The sequence below is a fragment of the Suricata suricatta genome, chromosome 9, assembly GCF_006229205.1.
Source record: "Suricata suricatta isolate VVHF042 chromosome 9, meerkat_22Aug2017_6uvM2_HiC, whole genome shotgun sequence".
In the NCBI taxonomy this organism is placed as follows: Eukaryota; Metazoa; Chordata; class Mammalia; order Carnivora; family Herpestidae; genus Suricata; species Suricata suricatta.
The window spans coordinates 127,753,184-127,774,008 of record NC_043708.1 but is presented as its reverse complement, the minus strand read 5'-3'; the positions used below and the strand labels follow the sequence as shown (position 1 = coordinate 127,774,008).

General features: G+C 39.5%; 1 protein-coding gene across 7 annotated transcripts in view; it reads left to right on the top strand.

The window, feature by feature from the left end:
- MCTP2 (multiple C2 and transmembrane domain containing 2) overlaps positions 1-20,825 on the top strand; it is a 244,352-nt gene that overhangs the window by 151,601 nt on the left and 71,926 nt on the right. For all 7 annotated transcript variants that reach the window (XM_029952127.1, XM_029952125.1, XM_029952126.1 and 4 more), the window contains 3 exons: positions 9,323-9,424; positions 12,091-12,165; positions 14,161-14,280. In XM_029952127.1, the coding sequence (XP_029807987.1) occupies positions 9,323-9,424; positions 12,091-12,165; positions 14,161-14,280 (297 nt within the window). The remainder of the gene's footprint in view (positions 1-9,322; positions 9,425-12,090; positions 12,166-14,160; positions 14,281-20,825) is intronic.

Below are 20,825 nucleotides of genomic sequence, written 5' to 3'. Positions count from 1 at the left end.
GGTTACAGACTTTTTAGAAATTAGCAATGAAATACTCTACATACAAGCTGTGGATAAGGGCCAAAAGTATTACTCAGAGGAAATCCTTACCTTAAATGTTTTTATAATTAAACAACAAAGGTTGAAAATCAATTAAGCATCATAACAAAAGGTCAACTGAAATAAATAAGATAGAGGAATTTGTGAAGATTAGAAAAAAAACAGTTGTAATGTAGGAAATATGTAAACAGTGTATCTGATAAATTCAAGTCTCCAAGACCCAATGAAATGGGGATGCTACTTACAAGCCTAATGAATAAAAAAGGGAAGCATATATAATAAGGAAATAAGAAATATAGGGATTGTTATGAAGAGCATAATTAAATTTTACTGAAGAGTATGGAAGAAAGCTTGAATAAATGTAGGGGCATACCTTGAGAGAACTTGGATGTTGTAGAGGTGTAAGGTCTCCCCAGATTACTATAAATAGTTTTTAAAATTTTTTATAACATTTATTTATTTTTGAGAGACAGAGACAGATCATGAGCAGGGGAGGGGCAGAGAGAGAGGTACACACAGAATTAGAAGCAGGTTTCAGGCTCTGAGCTGTAAGCACAGAGCCCGACATGGGGCTTGAATCCATGAAATGTGAGATCATGACCTGAGCCGAAGTCGGACCTCAACTGACTGAGCCACCCAGACGCCCCCATATAAAGAGTTTTAAAGGTTGGTTTTGCTGGGTTTTAATTTTTTTAATGTGTTACTTTATTTTTTAAGAGACAGAGAGGGACAAAGAACAAGCAGGGGAGGGGCAGAGAGACAGGGAGACACAGAATCTGAAGCAGGCTCCAGGCTCTGAGCTGTCAGCACAGAGCCTGACACAGGGCTCGAACCCACGAACACAAGATCATGACCTGAGCCGAAGTTGGACGCTCAACCAACTAAGCCACCCAGGCTCCCCAATTACTATAAATATAATACAGCTCCCCATTTGGAAAAATTAATGTATAAAAAATAGGAAGAAAAAATTATGTTGAAAATATAATTAGAGAAACTTGAATATCAGGTATTGGATGCATTGTGTAGTGAAATAATTAATTGTGGAAATATTGGGAAAAAATCCTTATCATCAAAGAATTCAGCTGTTTTCTCCATGTGTCCTTCAGTCTTTTCCTTCAAGTAAGAAAATAACAGATTCATATTGTTAAAGAGCATTTTTTTTTTAACTCTAAGGGCATAGGTGGTTTGTACATTACTAAAATATATTAAGGACATAAAGGAAAATGGAAAATTTGTGAATTTATTCCTTGAGACTAGAAGAATTCTGATATAAAAAAACACATTTAACAGCAATTGTAAAAAAGAACTACACCTTTCAGTGAGACTTAGCACATTAGGAAACCTAATTGTGTAATTTATATTATTAATATGTTAAAGGAAAAAAAAACCCAACTTCAATAGATGCAAAAAGGACCCTTGATAAAATTTGACATCTGTTCTTGACTTATGAAAAAAAATAGTTTAATAAATTAGTAATTGATGAGTTTTGCCTTCACATGATGAAGATATACCAGAAGTACGACAAACATCAGACGTCGTGTTGAGAGACCAGAGATGTTCTGAATTTAATGAGCTTCCATATCGACAATTTCAAAACAAAACTTCGTTTCTATGTCACATTCAGCCAATGTAAAAATATAAGAAAAATTATATTTTAACGAAGGAAATTATGTTATCTGAGAATATCAGATTAAGCATAAGTAAATATAAAGAAAATTAATAAGTAGCATTTTGGGATAAAAAAAGGTCAGCAAAGGTGTAATCAAGATCAAAATTTAGAAAAAAAATTCAGAGGCATTGCCCAATAGGAAAACATTTTAACAACTTAAAGCTTCAAAGAGTTTAATAGCAGGAAACGAACAAACAAAGAACAATTATAATGTTTAAGAGCTATGTGAGGAAGTTCTAGGACTCTACTAAAAGACGTGAAAAAGACAAAATGATTAGAGGTCACTGTATATATAATAACCCTGAAACACGAGCAAAGGGAGAGGAAAGAGATAAATGAAGTGATCACTATGTAAGCATTTCTGGGAAAGCCAGTTGCTTACTCATCAGGGGAAAAAAATGCATCAGTGTGTTACAGTGAATGCAATAACTATTATACCATGAATTAAAGGTCAAATACTTGGAACAAGCTTCATAAATAAAACTGCTAGTAAAATGGGGAAGTCTCATTTAAGAAAACCAGGAATGATAAAGGAAAAAAAGCCCTAAGATGTCAATATAGGGAAACAAATGTTGCCATTGTAAATTAAAACACAAAGTAAAAAATACTTGCAGCATAGAAACACATGGATAATACCACTACCAGAGAAGTTTTTTGTTTTTGTTTTTTATCTTTAAGGAAGAGACAAAGTCAGTCTAGCAGGAAAAGTTAATTCAAACAGGTGGAAATGGTCATGTTGGGTCGCACTTGTGGAGAGAAGCACTGGGTGTTATGTGGAAACCAATTTGATAAAAATCTATTTTAAAAAAACCAAATAGCTAATAAGCGTGTGAATGGTGTGTGCTTTATTCAGTGATGGTCATGGTCCTTAAAAGTAAGGGAGATGGAGTCAGCCCACCTGGGTTGGCACCTAGTCCTGTCCCCTAACTGGCTCTGTGATCTTTGACAGGTTACTTAACCTCTCTGCTTCCATTTTCTCTGAGATGAAATGAAGAGAATTATATCTGCCTCCTGATGTCTGTGGTGAGGATGTAAATGGTTTGGTGAATGCATAGTGAATACAATAGCACTAGAAATATAAGCTCTCATTTTCCTTACCCTTGTTTTAGTAACATACATGATCAAATTAGCTTAAGCAATTGGATTAACAGATATGGTAAAGATTATTCATTTCCAGTGATGATTAAGAATAGAAAAAGGACTCTCTCGGATGCTGTTGGACAGAACCATGACTTGGTTCAAGCCCGGTAGAAGGCACTTTGATAAAATGGGTTAAAATATAATATACACATATCCCTGAGCATCTGTATTCTAGGAATTTATACCCAGGGCCACACAGATGCTAAATGCCAGAAGGGGGAATTGAATCTAAATCTGGCTTCACAGTCCTAGCTCCTTCCACGGTTAATAAACATATGAAAGAAAATGTTCAGTCTCATTAGTTGTTAAAAAAAAATACTTACATAGTAAAACAACCTGAGGACATTTTGTTCCTCTGAAATTGCTAGACGTTAAATAAAAATTCCTGCAGTTGGCAAAGTTGCAAGGAAATAAATGGGCTTATTCACTGCGGCTAGGAGTATAAATTAATATAGAATTTGAGGAGGGCTAGCTAGCAATACTTGGCCCCAAACCACAAAAATAGGTATGTCCCATGACTCGGCAGTTCCTCTTCCAGGAGTTTAGTTTTAGGAGTGCATCATGGATGCACAAAGATGGCTATGTATGAAGAAATCACAGTGTTTACAGTGAAAAATTGGAGGGACGCCTGGGTGGCTCAGTCGGTTGAGCATCTGACTTCAGCTCAGGTCATGATCTCACAGGCCATGGGTTCGAGCCCTGCACTGGGCTCTGTGCTGACAGCTCAGAGCCCGGAACCTGCTTCATATTCTGTGTGTCCCTCTCTCTCTGCCCCTCCCCTGCTCACTCTGTCTCTCAAAATACATTAAAAAAAGTTTGAAGCAGTCTTTGCAATTTACTGTGAAGGATTGGTTAAGTTAATCATAGAATATTTGTAAGGTGTTCTAAATTATGTAGAAAGATTGATTATTACATTGGGAAATAATTCCCAGGCTTTTTTTTTTAATTTAAGAGACAAGTGATTAAAAAGTCTACAAATTAGGGGTGCCTGGGTAGCTCAGTCTGTTAAGCATCCAGCTTCAGCTCAGGGCACAGTCTCACAGTTCATGGGTTTGAGCCCCACGTTTGGCTCTGTGCTGACAGCTCAGAGCTGGGATCTTGCAGATTCTGTGTCTCCTTCTCTCTGTACCACCTCCCCCCACCACCCCTGCTTGTGCTTTCTCTCAGTCTCTCAAAATTAAATGCTACAAAAAATTTTTTAAAAATATACAAATTAATATAGGACTAAAAAATAGATGTACCATTTACTAAGTAAGTTCAGTGTCCTTGTCAATGTTCTATTTTTTTAAGGTTTTATTTATTTTTGAGAGAGAGGGAGAGAGACAGTGTGAGCAGGGGTGGGTCAGAGAGAGAAGGAGACACAGAATTCGAAAACCAGCCCCCGGCTCTGAGCTAGCTGTCAGCACAGAGCCAGACATGGGGCTCAAACCCATGAATGGCAAGAGCATGACCTGAGCCAAAGTTGGACGCTTAACCAACTGAGCCACCCAGGTGTCCCATCCATATCACTGTTCTTGACCACCTTCTGCCGATTATTTCATAACAATCTCTGAGATCTGGATAATTTTGTATTCACATTTTACAGATTGGGAAACTTGAAGAACAGAGGAGTTGTGTAACTTGTCCAAAGTTATTCAGCCAATCAGAGGCAAAGTCAGAATTTAATCTCAGTACATCCGCCTCAGAAGTCTTACATTTCAAATACACTAAGATCTTACATTCATAAGATAAGTAAACACAACTGTCTAGTAAAAACTAGAGATGTGGAAAAATGAAATATTGTAAACACGGTTTTTTCTTTTAAGCCGTTTTTATAAATGTTACACAATTCTTACAATTAATATATGTTACTTTTATAAGGTAGCTTTTATTTTATTTTTTTAAATGTTTGTTTATTTATTTTTAAAGAGAGGAGGGGAAGGGCCAAAGAGAAAGAGAGAAAGAGAGAATCTCAAGCAGGCTCCATGCTGCCAGTACAGAGCTCAGCACAGGGCTCAGTCCAGCAAACAATGAGATCGTGACCTGAGCCAAAATCAAGAGTGAGACGCTTAACTGAAGGACTCACCCAGGCACCCCACGGTGGCTTGTATTTTAGGGAGGAGTTGCAAAATGCTGGGTACACCAAAGTTTTCTGCCATTTCCAAAGTTCCGAGCTGCGATTTGGATTCAGGTAGCAGGGGGGATGGATGGCCTTGGAAGGGAGAGGGGTAGGATATAAATGATGAGGGTCTGGGATAATGAATTCAATGCCATCTCCACTGGCTGGTGGTTGACTTTATGTTAGAGCTTGTGGGCTTCTTAATTTCCCATGTTGTTTGTAACTCACACCATTGGAAACAGACCTGTGTCCAAGTGGGGATATGAATGTGACTCGTTACCAAGTAAAATGGATTTCTTTTCCCCTTTCCCAGCCACGTGTCTGTTCACTTCACGTTTTATTGAAGAGTCATTTTGTATGTGCCTCTGCAGGGATGACTGTTGTATTGTGGTATTGTCACACTGGAGTATTTTCCTCTTCGCCAGAATGAGAAGTGTCTGATGGTGACAGGCACGTTTATTACCTAATGTTCATTTTTTCACGTCAAGTTCGTGAAGCTAGGGAATCGATATGACTCATCAGTTTCAATTTCGATCTTAAATATGTACCCTCCTTCCCTAAACCGGTTGATCGTTTTATTCCTGCATATTGATTCTGACTATCTTTTCTATTGAATTGGTTGGTACCTGATCACATCAAAGAAGTTTATAATAAGCATAATAATGATCATTATTTCAAGAGAGTTCTAGGTGACACAAAGATTGTGTGCCCTGTTGCACATACCAACCTCTGTGACCTGCTGATTTTCAAAAAATTTTGTTTTCTAAGAAATGAATGCAGTACTTTTTGACTAAAAATTTGGTTTTGTCACCCAACTTTTAAGAGTACTTTTATTTGCGGTGCTAATGCTTATTTAAGAAGATTTAAAATTCTATTAAATACAAAAATATATATTGAATAGTTTAAAGATGATTTCAGGTCAGATTAAAATCTAAACCAGACTATCTTCTTTGTAAGCTGTCCCTCTGGCTCCAAAGTCCCGAATCATTACTCAGAAACAGACTTCCTGTCTCTTATAACTTAACCAGGAATTAACTGTTTGCATGATCATGTTAAAACCTTTCTGATATATCATGTTGTTGATTTTTTTAAATAGAAGGACATGGACATTCCCATTTCCCTGATTGTGGAAGTCATATTTCTAATGAGATAAATCCGTATTGGGAAACATAGGTGGCTCAGTCAGTTAAGCGTCAGACTTTGACTCAGGTCATGATCTCATGGTTCGTGGGTTCAAGTCCCGTGTTGGGCTCTGTGCTGACAGCTAGCTCAGAGCCTGAGGCCTGCTTCAGATTCTGTGTCTCTCTCTCTCTCTTCCCCTCCTTTACTTCCACTCTGTCTCTCTCTCTCTGTCTCAAAAGTAAATAGACCTCAAAGAAAAAGGTTAAATTGATATTACTGCAGAGAATTATTCCTAATATCTGCACTTTTCACCTATGAAAAGGCGAGTGTACAAAAATGTACAAAAAGGCATTCACAAGAGTTTATCTCATAACAGGTTAAAGACTTTATCTATTATTTTACCCAAAGACCCTTGTCTTCCAGTGAAATTAAATCATCTCAGATGTCAACCCAAGAAGACTCCTGATGAATTTAAAGACCTCCTTTTGTCACAAAGCGAAAACTGTATCGTCCCTTTTTGCCTTGATCAACAGCCATCTAAAAATTAAGTTTAGGTCTTAATTTAAGTGATTCTCTCATACCTAGAGACAAAAGCATATGTAGATTCTCTGCTCTAGGTTTTCTTTTGGTGCTATTTTAATTGCTCTACCATTTAATAAAAGTTTTAGAGTTATAAACTAACAGAAATTATTTTCTGAATTCTAAGTATAACATACTTCTCAACAGGAAAAATATGGTTTACTCTCCTTTCCTCTTGTATTGATGCTCTCATACAGCAGTTTGGCTAGTTGAGATGTTCTAGAACTTTTCATCCTGCGTTCTTCTCTCGGAAGTTCAATTATATAGTAGGACTGTGAAAAACGAAACTATTTAAAAAATAGTCCCTTTGGTTACTATTTCAGTGTTTAATTATAATACTTAATATTCAAATACATTGACCTGCTGTTAACTCTAAACACAGCTCAATTCAAAAAAGGAAATTTCTTATTTCCCTTCCTCTTTCCTTTTTCCAGAAATATACTCCTTATAGCAGACAACCTGAAAAATAGGAACCAATGAAATGTTCATCAGTAGGAGAATTAATAACTTCATATTCTGGATGTTATATAGCAGTTTAAAGAAAGGAGGCACATCTGTATACTATTATATACAAATTATCAGGCCATATTGTAGATGCACAGTGAAGTTGCAAAACACTGTTTCCCACAGGGAAAAAAGTCTAACTTACTTTTTTAAAGGATGTATTTGTGAATAATAAATTCTCAGCACAAATTTAGGAAGGTTGCATGCCAAATTCCTATCTAATTTCCATCCGGGGAAAGGAATTGTGGTATTTGTCGAAATTCAAAGGGGCTTTTGTTTTTTTAGTAATTTTTCAAACATTTTACAAATGTATAAACTTGCAATTGACATATTTTAAGATAATATCATATGAAAGTGCCCAACATGAATAGCTTTAATTGTATCTCTAGCTTTAATAACTGATTGAACGTCCCTGGGTGGATTCTGTGATTTTGCTGACACAATACTAGGACATTGAAAAAGAGGAAAAGATCATTTACTAAAAAAACCAAAACCAAATAAAATTAGTATAAAATCTATATTTTTTTCTACTGATACCTCATGTTCTTCTGTTGACCTTTCCTAACCCTTAAGAAATCATGGAAATTTTAAGATAACAGTACAATGACTGTGGGTTGAGGCGCAGCTAAATTGGACTGAAGTCAGGTTGGCAAGTTGTCATGCTGTTTTTGTATTTATTTCTTTCAACTTTAACACCCACAATTTATTAAGTGAGACTGTGGATAAAAGAGGAAGCTCAGAATCCTGTTTGGACACCGTTTGGGAAGGAAATCAGGTCTTTATGGGGCACCCCCTTCCTCTGAGCCACTGGCCAGGAAAACCATCTCTCTGTGTAAAACCTATTCAATCAGAGAGGTGGGGTGACTTAGGGAAGGAAGGTGACCTCTCCCTTGTAAAGTGGAATGGCTCTGTTTCCCCCCATGACTTATTCAACTCATTTCCACCACTGTTTATAAGAACACTTGTGCTGAATGCTTGTAGTGACAGCAATAGTCAGTGAAAATATGGCTCACATTTCATGCTGTCAAATTTCCTACGTTATTTGGAATCTTTGCTCATTACAATCGCAAATGGAGCTTTTGGTTAGTTCGAGCTTGCTCTAATGTCCTTTTGGAGGTAACAGGTAGGCGTCTTACAAGCCAGGAGTTTCAACAGTACCCCATACTGCTGTGTGCAAAAGCACAGCTGGTCCCAAGTCTGGGAAGAGAATGCCTTAATGGGACCCAGGTCATTTCCAAAATGGAGGTATTTTTCTTAGAAGCCTTACGTGCCAGGTCCCCCGGCAGATTAGGGTATGGAAGTGATATGACCCGCCGGCTGAGGGAGGATATCAGAAGAATGTGTTTATTTTGAAAAATTTTTAGCATTTTGTGTGTTATAAATATTAGTGGATTTTGACCTCAACTTCAGTGATGCTCATGTATTTAACTTGCATTGCTTCACAGCTGTGAAACACTGATCATCTTATTAAAAACCAGTCCCTTTATTCATTTCTCCAAAACATTTTAATAACTGCTTTAGTCGGGAATGATTTTAGACTTATAGGAAAGTTACAAAGATAATCCAGAATTCCTATATACCCCTCACCTCATTTCCCTTAATGTTAACTCCTCACATTACTATGGTACATTTGTCAAAACTAAAAAAAGAACCAGATGTTGTGTATGACTGTTAACTAGATTCTGGTCTTTATTTGGATTTTGCCAGCGTTTCCACTAAGGTCCTTTCTCTGTGCTGGGATCAAACCCAGGGTACCACATTGCGTTTCATCATCTTATCTCCTTCTGTCTTCTGATTTGTGACAGCTTCCGAGTCTTCCTTTTTCCCATGACCTTGGCCATCTTGAGAAGTTCTGGCCAGGAATTTTGTAGAATATTTATCATCTTTAATAAATAAAACTGTATAACATCTGGGGTTTTTGAGAGAAAGTCCATGTAGCCCTGTGAATAATTCGTACAACTGACTTTCCATTAATAACCCAGTTCCAGTAGTGATGGTAACTTTATCTTCTTATCAGTAATAACAGCACTGTCAAATTTAAAGTTGATGTCTGATAAATTTCAGATTTGGTGAATATCTGCTTGATGTGTGGGTGCCTTGTACAATCTCAACTTTACCAGTTCAGTTTAAACCCCCTAGAAAGTTTGTATTTTGTCTGTTGTTTATGACAGATTCAAGACGGACAACCAAATTGCTACATATTGAAGAATAAAGACTTAGAACAAGCTTTTAAAGGAGCTATTTACTTGGAGATGGACCTCATATATAACCCGGTAAGCCGAGCTGGGCCTCTCAGCTTCTCTGTACCTTTAGGTAAAAGAACAGCCTGGCGAGACTCGACTCTGTGTAAAATGTTTCCAAAATGTTGCAGCTAGAGAGAGAGAGAGAGAGAACAGGGTTTTAAAACTCAGCTATAAAATCAGTTCCGGACAATTCAGTTTTCAGCTCGTATTAATCCTGTTGAGCTAGTAGAAATGATGGTGTTTAATTCTCAATTCATCTAAATGTCAAAGAAAAAAATAAAGCCAAAAGAGTAGAAGGAGAAATTAGGTTTTTTAAAAAAAAATCTTTATTACATGTAATCTTTTCTAAGGCAACAATTGGGGGTCAGATAGATGTATTTTCAAGCCTCTGACATGTTATTTAATTGTTTCAGTAGATGTCCTGCTGTCCAACACAATCATGGCAAGTAATTACTCATTTGGAAAGTGCAGTTAAGGGAGGAATTTTTAAAGTGTACCTTAAGCCGTTAGTTTAATATAAAATATGTAAATATTCATTTGCTAATCTTTAGCTGTGGGCATAAAAATCTGGTTTTTAATGTTTATTTATTTTTGAGAGAGAGACAGACAGACAGAATGTAAGCAGATGAGGGGTAGAGAGAGAGAGACACACAGAATCAGAAGCAGGCTCCAGGCTCTGAGCTGTCAGCACATGATGTGGGGCTCAAACTCACAAACCGTGAGATTATGACATGAGTCAGAGTTGGGCACTTAACTAGTAACTGAGCCACCCAGGTGCCCCAAAAGTCTGTTTTTTTTATAGCATGGATCATGTTCAGTTCTATAACATATTTCTTTCATCAATGTCCTCCTAACATCTTTAATGATATCTAGTTTCTGGGGTTTTTTTAAAGTGGAAATCTACTTTCAAGATACTCAAACAATCTGAATATAGAATTTTCCAGACTGTTTTATCCATCAAATCATTACCTCAAAAACAATATCTTTTTTAGTGACTGACCTCGTCATCCTATCAAGGTTTTCAAGGGCAACATTAATTCCAAGTCTTCTAGTCCATGCTTGGATTTCAATGATTTCTATGATAATTGATTAAAATGTAGAATTATGGTAATGGGCAGAACTGGCATCAACAAGTTCAGAAGTTGGCACAGTTGATTCTTCTCAGACATACAATTCAATGGTTTGGAGCAGAGATTCCCAAGCATGCTGAGAAGTGGCCTACTTAGCCGTGACCATGCATATGCCATGGCGTCAGCAGAGGGTTCGAGAAAGGAAAAGGAGAGCACAGGTTAATCCAGTTAGTGGGATAGATGAATGTAGGGTAATGGAGCTTTTACAGTAATTATAAGAATGGCTGCCATTTAGTGACCACCTCCAATGGGCCAGGCTCTGACATTAGTTCCTTTAATCCTCCCACTAAACCTGGTAAATAGGTATCATTAATGCCATTTTATGATGAGCAAATGGAATTAAATAAGAGCACTGATTTACTAGTAATGAGTGAGTCAGCATACAGATCCAGATCTTTCTGTCTCTACAATTATTCCCATGCTACCCTGTTTCTTGTTTAGTATATCTCAGAAATTACTCAGAAAATCAATGGCAGAGACATTTTTACATTTTCATTCCCCATAATGCTAGAACTCTGGGTATGGTCTTCAGTCTAGAGGTGGTGTTGTTACTTCCTCTTTTCCCCTGTTGATTTCCCTTCAAAGGAAATCCTATGTGTATCTTGTACCACAGATGATCCTTCATTTCCCGTTTTCTTCTGACAAGCACTTGTATATAGACTACGCACAGGGGCGCCTGGGTGGCTCAGTCGGTTAGATGTCCAACAGCGGCTCAGGGTCATGATCTCATGGTTCATGAGTTTGAGCCCCACATTGGGCTCTGTGCTGACAGTTCAGAGCCCAGAGCCTGCTTTAAATTCTGTGTCTCCCTCTTTCTCTGCCCCTGCCCTGCTTGCATGTTCTCTCTCTCTCAAAAATAGATAAAACATAAAAAAAATTTTTTAATGTATAGACTAGGCACAAAGATCAAACCACAGTGTTAGGAAAGAAAGCTTTATGAAGAATATATGCCAGTTGTATGATTTTCCAGTTGTCCATCTGATGAAGAAGGACTTGAATTTTATTCTTTGAGATTTCCCTCAAGTATGATGATTTGGACAAACCACTTCATCTCTCTGAGCCTCAGTTTATTCCTCAGAAGATGGGTCTCAAATGACGCATCTACTTATTTTTCCATATGATTGAGAGGAAATGAGATTCTCAGTGGAAAGATGTTTTTATAAGCTGGAGACCAATTTTCCCAGGCCAAGTATTACTGGTAAAAATACCATGTCAGAACCTTGACAGGGAACGTCTACTTTTTGAGACTAGTTTAAGAGCTTCCTGAACCCAGTCCGGGCTGTGGTTAAAATACCTCCATTGATTTGCAAAGTGGATGCAACCCTCTCCTGGGTCCCCTGGATCCTGTCTGACCCACCCAAGTAACTAGCTGGTGAAATGAGATCCCCAGAAACACATGGGGAGCCCCGGGGTTAGCCTCCATTTTTCTGTTTCCTGCCAGAGGCCTTAGGGTCAGAAGATATTAGTTTCCACATTCTCCCCAGTGGAATGAAGAGAGAATGAGAAGAGAATGAAGTCCGTTTAAATGCTGCCCTTTCTTCTTTTTCAACAATGATGTCTTTCTAGGTCAAAGCCAGTCTTCGGACCTTTACTCCCAGAGAAAAGCGCTTTGTGGAAGACAGCCGCAAGCTGTCCAAGAAGGTAGGTGAGGACAGTAAACTGGCTTGTTGGTACACTCAGCACCGGAAGTGCTTATTCGTCATGACCTAGTGGCTCGCCCCACCTCCCTCCTCCCCTCCCTTCCTTCCTTCCTCCCACCCTCTTCCTCCTCGCCTCCTTCCTCCCAGCCTCCTCTTCCTCCTCTTCCTCCTCCTCCTTCTTCTGTCTCTCTCTCTTCTGCCTTTGCCCCTCTCTCTTTCTTCCTCCACCACAGTGTCTCTCTCCGGCCCTACTCCTTCCTTGTCTTCCCATCTGTCCCAAAGCAAGTCAGCACAATAAGGGAAACACTAAAAACATATGTTGGATGAAGCAGAAGAGGGCAACTGTCCGTTGATCTCCTGAATCGTTCTATAACCTAGTGTTAGCCTCTGTAGAATTCTCCCGAATTTAGTGGCCCTGCCTCGCCTCCTTCAGGTACCACCAGTCCCCTGTCTGCCCTTCCAAGACCTCAGGGAGGTGCTCTGCCCAGCAAGCCCTTAATGGATCAGCCCAGCGGATGTTAGAGGAGTCTATCCTGGAGGTCACCCCCGGCTGCTCCTACCACTTTCTGATTGTCTAAATATTTGGAATATGTTGGCATTTTACCTCATTATGAGTTAGAGGCCCTCCTCTGCCTGTTTTCCTTAATTCCTTTCTCATCAATTTAACAAAAAATGAAGATCATGGCCCAGTAGGGGAAGTTTTGAATTTTTTTTAATCATGACCTTTATGCTCCTTTTCAGAATCCCTCCCTGTCTTATTCCGATGACACAGTTCAGAATTTCACTCCGTACCTATTGTCCCTCTTGGGTTGTGTAACAAAGAACAAAGTGTCCCCTTTTTAAAGTGTTTATTACTTCCACCACTTCCTGAGGGGTGAGCAGCTGTGGATTACATAAAGCAGTTAAATATAAATGCATCTCCTCATCCTTTTGTTTCCCATGAACTTGTGGGCACAGTTGGGAAAGGCACTTGGAATGTCTTTCGAAGGGAGCATCCCAGTGATTTGTTTCGGTCTGCCGTAACATGGAGTGTAATACTTATTTGGTGTAATCTGAGTAAATGTCCTTTATTATTACTATTATTACTGCCTTGTGCCCTATTTACTTGCAAGTTAAAACCCGAGTCGAGGTAGGTGGGGTAGCTGCTTTGCAAACAAGTTGAAATGAATCTGTGCACAACTGGACAGGAAGACGTCTCCTTTGCCAAACGGGACCTCCACAGTCTGGGCTCCGAGAGCATCAGGGGACTGAGATTCTGGCTTTGGTGAGGATCCTCACACATGCCTGTCGCCACTGTGTCTCCATATTTTTACACAGTGGAAGCTGGTGCTTGTGATCCGAGCGCTTGAGATCACTTACCGTGTGACAGCCCCAGACCCCCTGAATTTTCTTCACAGCCTGCAAGGTTAATACCCAGATGGACCCCATTGTAGATGGTAAGAGATGTTAGGAAACAGGTCTGAGGTTGCACAGTCAGGAGGTGGAGAGCTGGGTTCTCCTCCCAGAATTATATTTTCCTGTAGACTTTTTTCCTGGACTACATGAGCTAGGATACTGTACATTTAGTTTCTACGACACAACCTTGCATTCCCCTTCAAACTAAACATAGATGCTCACTCCTATGCTCCCCTTCTCCCCATCCCTTTCCCTCTCTTTCTCTCTCTCTCTCTCTCACAGAAACACACCCACAACCTCACACACAAAAAATGCCAGGCTGCTGTCACCTTTACCAGCTCAGTTTTGTCCCGAGCGTGGTAGAAACAGGCTATTGTCCATCAAAAGAGCTGTAAAATGCATTGTATTTTAACCCCCTCTACGGATGATCATGTTTTAAAAAGAATTTTAGAAGAAGCATTAGGAGTTTTCCTTTCTATTATTATTATTTTTTTAATCAGCAGCCATACAAAATAGAACTTAAATGCCCAAGCTGCCTGATCTAAAGAGAATCTTTGAAGTATTTAAATCCAGTTCCTTGTTTTCCATTTTTTTGTATTAGATCTTATCAAGAGATGTAGACCGTGTGAAAAGAATCACCATGGCAATGTGGAATACAATACAATTCCTTAAAAGCTGTTTCCAGTGGGAATCCACGTTACGAAGTGCAGTAGCATTCGTGGTAAGCTTCCTTTTTCATGTTCAAATGATCTGCCTCTGAGCCCCAGATCCAAATGCAGATGGGTTTTATGTTCCTGACATGAAGCAGAATACACATTCAGCATAGCAGAAGTTCACACCTGTAAGGAAACTTTAAAACATAAATGGTCTCCATTCATCTTTCTGAAATATATCATAGTGTGAGTGATTATACAAACGATGTCTTTCTAAGACTGTACTTGTATCAGATTTGCCATTGGGAACCCTATTTAAATTACCCAAATCTTACTCATCTACTACCTCTCAGTAGATTTACGAGATCCAATGTTTATATATTTTTAAATGTTTTTGAATCGCTTCAGAATGTGTCTTTGTATATGGTGGTGATTATTATATTAATATTAACTGTGTCTGTATAGTCCCTCCATGGCGTCCATTTCTCTCCCTCCGTCCCAGTGAAGGCCAGTGCTTTTTGAAAAAGGACAGGTGAAAAATCCCATGACTACATTGCTATAATTTACATTTTAAGCAAATATTCACAATTTTGATACAAAAACATTTATTCATATCAAACCACTTGAGTCATAATGGATGACCTCACATTACAAGGTGACCGAGCACCATGAAAGAAGAGTGACTGACGTATGTAAGGTGCAGTGTTCTCTCTGGCCCATCCTTAGGAGAGTAATAAAAATCACCAAATCTCCAAGGAGCAGCCAGAGATCCTCAAATCACCCGTTAACCACCGAGGGTCCAGGGATCTTACAAGGACTTGAAAGTTGGTGCAGTGCCCCTCCCATTACATCTCTGGGCATTCACTGCCATTTGCAAAAGGACTGGTTCTTGATGAGATTGGTCATTTCAGACATGGGAGGAGAAATCAAATCTCTCCACTGCTAATCTGTACCTTTTATATCATGCCATTAATCTCTGTAAGGTGCAAAAATCACAATAGGGCCTAATAGGATGTGTGAGTGATTCTGAGTCATGATCATCGGTAAATCACGATCTATCTTGTCTCTTTTGTTGTTGTTTTAATTGTCACTGGTCTCTCCTGCCCCATAGGCAGATCCTCATTAAAAAAAGAAAAAGAATCAACCTTCGATGTCTGTGGGTTCAAGGTCATCCCCACTGTTATTATATAAGCAAGTCTATCAGCTCCACAAGAGGCTTTTTCTTTGCCATGGAGAACATTGTGTTTGGTCTAATTAATTTTAGATTTTCATTGCTTCAAGATGTAGCAGACCTATCATGGCTGAAACCTTGACCTTTAATATACTTTTTCTTTGGTCTGAAGTTGCTGAAAACAATTGGCTGTAGTAAAAACATGAGTAAGAATGTTATTAATCCATATCTGTCTTTGTCTTGGCAATTATTCATCTTCTTCCCTTTCCTACGTTCTCCTCGGCTGGGGGCTTCACGTGTTGGCTTCCTCTTTAGCCTTCCCCCTCTTCACTCCCCCACCTGAATTCTCTTCAAAAACTTTCCACGGAATGTTCTCTTGTGATTCTGGGCAAAAGAGGAAAGTCAACACAATTGGTGGCTTCTTCCAGTCAGCACCCCAGCCAGCCCCTGCGAGGGGGAGAGCATTTCCTCTTTCTTGAGCTTGATTTCTGGCACTGCGATTTTTAGAATAACAGGGCTCCATTGCCCTGGCTTATGTAGGGGTGTGACAGAAATGATTAATGAGCTGCCGGCCTGATCTGAGGAAAGATTAGAACAAATGAATAGAAATAGGTTGTCTACTGGGTGGCGGGGGGAGGATTTCTAACGGGAAGGGAGATTCGGCGGTGGGGCCACCTCTGCACCATCCAGTGTGAGGGGCCTCCCTGCGGCCACCTCACCGGAGAGCACATGGCCAGGCTGACAGACACAGGCTGCCACATGATCCTTTCAAATCCCTGTGGCCCACAAAATGAAAGATAAAGGCAGTGCCCTCCTGGAGGGTTCTCCACAATGTGACTTTGCAAGAGTACATGAGTTTGGGAGACTGTGCGAGTCTCCATGTCCGTGTGTGTTGCGGGACATTTGCCACTGGACGTCGTTGAAAAGACGGAGTCCTTTAGGAACAGTGTTTGCACGAGCCTTTTCTCTGAAGGCACTGGAATGGAGAGTGCTCCCGTACAAGCTTGTAGTCTTCAGTTTTCATTTGAAATTCTGTGTCTGAACATTTGTCTCACATTTACTTGGACCAGCCATGGCGGCTCTCAGTGATAATACAGGTCTGGAGAGTCGGTATCTTCCCTCCCTAAGCCAATGGGACTTGAATGTTATTAGAGGAGGTCTTTGTTTTGGTCATGTCATGGTCACTCCACAACTGTTTCTGCTCTAAAAGAAAGAGCCTACAAAGAAAATATTTTTGGGAGAAAATTAAAAAGTATAGATTAGTCTCCCTTACTGTATTTTAAGACAATGGGTATCGAAGCCTTCATTTTCAGGGAAAATATTTTGTTTTTATGGATCTTGGCTTCATAGGTTAGCCTTCTCTAGAGCACAGATGGGTGGTTTTAAGCTTCAGGACACCATTGGCTGTGATAATGGGTCCCTGACTCTGGAGACTCCATTAAAGGGTTGTCTTTCTACAAAGTGTTGGATCCTCAGGTGACCTGGATCCTCAGGTGATGCTCTGTCCCCAGAGACAGAAAGGGGAGCCTGTAGTACCAAAGCTCCATTTCTTCTCTTCCTGGCTCCAGTATGGAGAGTGTCAGATTGGTCACGGCAGGCACACACTGCTTCTCTCCTGTGACCTGCTGAAGACGAGATTCCGCACCTGGTCTTTACTCCTCCGTGTGTTGGTTTGCTCGTGCTTCGCCCACTTGCCTTGGCATTACAGGGGCAGAATGCTTTTGTGGAAATCTGAAGGTTTTGCTAAAAATTAGGGCCATATTTGAAAGCCTTTCTGTATTAGAAATCAGTGCAGAATGCTTTTGTGGAAATCTGGAGGTTTTGCTAAAAATTAGGGCCGTTTTTGAAGGCCTTTCTGTATTAGAAATCAGGATAAGTGGTATCTGAGGGCTCACTGCACAGGTGTAAAAATAACTGTTTTTGCTGATTCAGTTCCTGTTTGGGCTTTTTCTTCCCCTAGGGGTCCAGGAAGTGACTCTAGCATCATAAGCTAAGGGCAGAACTCAAGGTGTTTTTTTCTTATTTTATGTTTTGTCAGACAACATAAAATAGCCTATTACCATCATGTCAATGTCTCTATTTTCAGATGATACAAAGCATGAACATTGTAGGATGATGTTTAGTATCTTCAGGCTGTTAATTTTAAAATGTTATGAAAACAATGGTGCCTTGGGGGGGCTTGATTGGTTGAGCATCCGGCTTCAGCTCAGGTCATGATCTCAGGGTTTATGGGTTCGAGCCTTGCGTCTGGCTCTGTGCTGACAGCTCAGATCCTGGAGCCTGCTTCAGACTCTGTGTCTGCCTTTCTATCTGCCCCTCCCCTGCTGGCACTCTGTCTCTCTCTGTCTCTCAAAAGTTAATAAACGTTAAAATTTTTTTTAAGACTTTATGAAGGCAAAACATGTATTTTCTAAAGGTTCCTATGAGTGTGTATATGAATATATCATGTCTTGTTGAAAGCTGGGTTAAAGACAAGCAGTCTCTACAGATAAAAGTCCACAGGGTGTCTGGTCAGAAGTGGGTGGACGTTTGAGGATTTCTCTTATTAGACTGTCCAGGCATAAACCTCTGCACAAGGGGTTAATCCCCTGTCACTTACATGGTGGGCGTCTTCTCAATGCTCCGAGAGGAGAGTTGTCTTTAATTCACTGATGCCTGCCAAGCAAATGTTGCTGTATAATGTTTAATTCATTATTATCATAAGAAATTAAATTTGGGATTTTTCCAGAGCAGTCAAACCCTTCCACATCATCCGTCTACAGGGTCGGTTTTCTTTTTTTTTGCCAGAATGACTATGGAAAAGCTTGCTCATTAGGTCTTTTGAGTCTTTCTGTTTCTTCCAGGTTTTCTAGATATGTTACTGCATTGCGTTTCCTGAGCTTTACTTGTTATAAATTAAATATGCCTATGTTTTTTTTTTCTGCTCAAAACATCATAGTCTCAGCTTTTCCACTTGAAAAACAAATTAGGATGAGACGTCAGTTTATTGACAGAGGTCAAAGGTAACTAAACCTCATGCCCAAAAGAAGCACAGCCGTGCATTTCCCTATGACTAGATTTGTAATTACACGCGGTGTTTCATAGACCTGCGCATGGTCATTCTCAGACACAGACTTTGACCTCTAGGGGTCTTTAATAGCTCTTGTTTCAATGCTTACTGTGCATCAGGCATGGTGTGAGGCATCTTACAAACGTTACCACATAGAGTTCTCATCAAGACCTGCTGATGTCAGTATCAGTTACTACCTTCTTTTTATGGATGACAAAACAACCCAGAGAGGTAAAATAGAGTATCAGAACTCACATGCTTTGAAGAAGCACAGCTGGGATATTAACCCAAATCACCAGGCCGTAGAGTCTATGTGTTTGACCATTGGGCTGTACTACCTCTCACTGATATTCAGGATGCAGTGATTGGGGTCCTTGTATTTATTTATTTATTTATTTATTTATTTATTTATTAATAGTTTATTTTCAAATTGGTTTCCATGTAACATCCAGTGTTTCTCCCCAAAAGTGCCCCCCACCATGACCATCACCCCCTTCCTTCCCTCCCCCTCCCCCTTCAGTCCATGGTTCCTTTTCAGTATTCAATAGTCTTTCATGATTTGTATTTAGATAGAGGATAATGATTCTAGGAACAACTATACAGGTCATTTCAGATATATATTTAGATGTTACGAGTGGGTGTTAAATCTTTTTCAAGATGCCTTGTGGGGAAGAAAACCCTCATCATTTGGGTAGGAATGATTCTCAGTCGTGGTCATTGTAATCACAAGAGATGGAGCTGGAATTAAAGAGGCAGAAGGTAGAAATGTCTGTGCTATCTCTGGGGAACCGCCCAGACCCCGGGAATCACGTGCTTGAGACATCCTTGGAATCTAGCCTGTTTGTTGGTCTGGAAAATCTCAGTGTCTAGTTCCAGGCTGAGCCCCATGTTGGAGACTGAGTTATTTTTACCCAGTTTGTAGGGGAAGCTCTTAGATGATAGAGAAGGGATTTCAAGAAGAGCATGAAGGCTGAAAACAACTCCATGAAAGGTCGTGGATAGAATGTACCCTTTGGCCAGATTCTTTCTGAGAATTCCAGGTTATTCAAAATAAGGGAGGAGTAGAGCCAAGCACATTAATCTATGGATCTACATTAATGCATTCCTTCAAAATGTCTTATAACAGCAGCTGTCAGAGAAACAAACCCATATTTCTAATAGAGTGTGTGTCGGAGAGGGGGCACTCTATTGCCTATCCCCATGTTTCAGGTCAAATATGTGAGTTAATGATAGTTAAGATGAATTTGCTCTCAGAAGATAATTGTGTGTTGTGATGTTTATAGTGTGAAACCAATCATCCGTGTCACGTTTTTGTTTGTTTGTTTTGTTTTTTCTCTTGGGTACTTGAATTTTTAAACCCCAATATTGTCTATAAAAAGACCTAAAAGTCACATTGTGGCATAAGTGTATTATTTTTTTTTTCATATGACAAAAAATAATTTACTTGACAGGTGGCATCATCAGAAGATTATTTTAAATAGCCAAGGCTTCCTAATGCTGTAAAAAGGGATTGTGTTTTTCTTTTTTTTTTTCATTTTTCCTCTAGTCTTTAGGGCACACACCTATTGACTCAAAGGAGGCACGACTGTGGGAGCATTGATGGATTCCTTATTTTATTAAATTTTTACTTGGACGTTTGATGTTAAAAAGCAATCTAAATCTACCATATATCAAGGGGTCTCTTCATAAAGCTATGATTTTAACATCTGTGACTTTTTTTCCTCAATTTTTTGAGTGTCAGAAAATGAAGAATTTCTTCTTCAGAGTTGACAGGGTCTGCAAAATGATACATAATTTAAAGCATCAATCAACCTACCCTTCCCCTGGAAGGTTAAAAAATACCATTCCCCCCTTTCTTAGTGATATCCCACATTTAATATACATGGAATTCTTCACTTTTAGAGATCCTGAGATTTTGAGAAATATGAAATGATTTCACATTGAACTTAAAAACAACAGCAGCAGGACCAGAATGGACCCTTTCAACCCACATGCACACATGTGCTTAAACACACACACACACACACACACACACACACACACACACACACTCAAGAAGCAAAGGTGTTTGGGGAGTACAAAGTTTCCCCATGAAGCATTTTGTGAGAACGGTTTAGTTAGCATTTCATAGGAGATGCTGAGGACCGCTTCTGTCCCTGATCCAGCCTGTGGTCTAAAGAATGTTCAGATCGAAATTGCTTTGCTACGCATGATCACTGTAATGGGAATTCTGTTTCAAATCAGACTATTAAAATAGTGCTGGTCCATGTCTTTTGGAAGCTTTTGATATTTATGTGTTAACTGTGTCTCAAAGATTTACTTCTTCTTTAAGTTCTATCATCAATTTATTTACAACTAGATGCACCTGCATTTGATTAAACATTTGGTGGCTG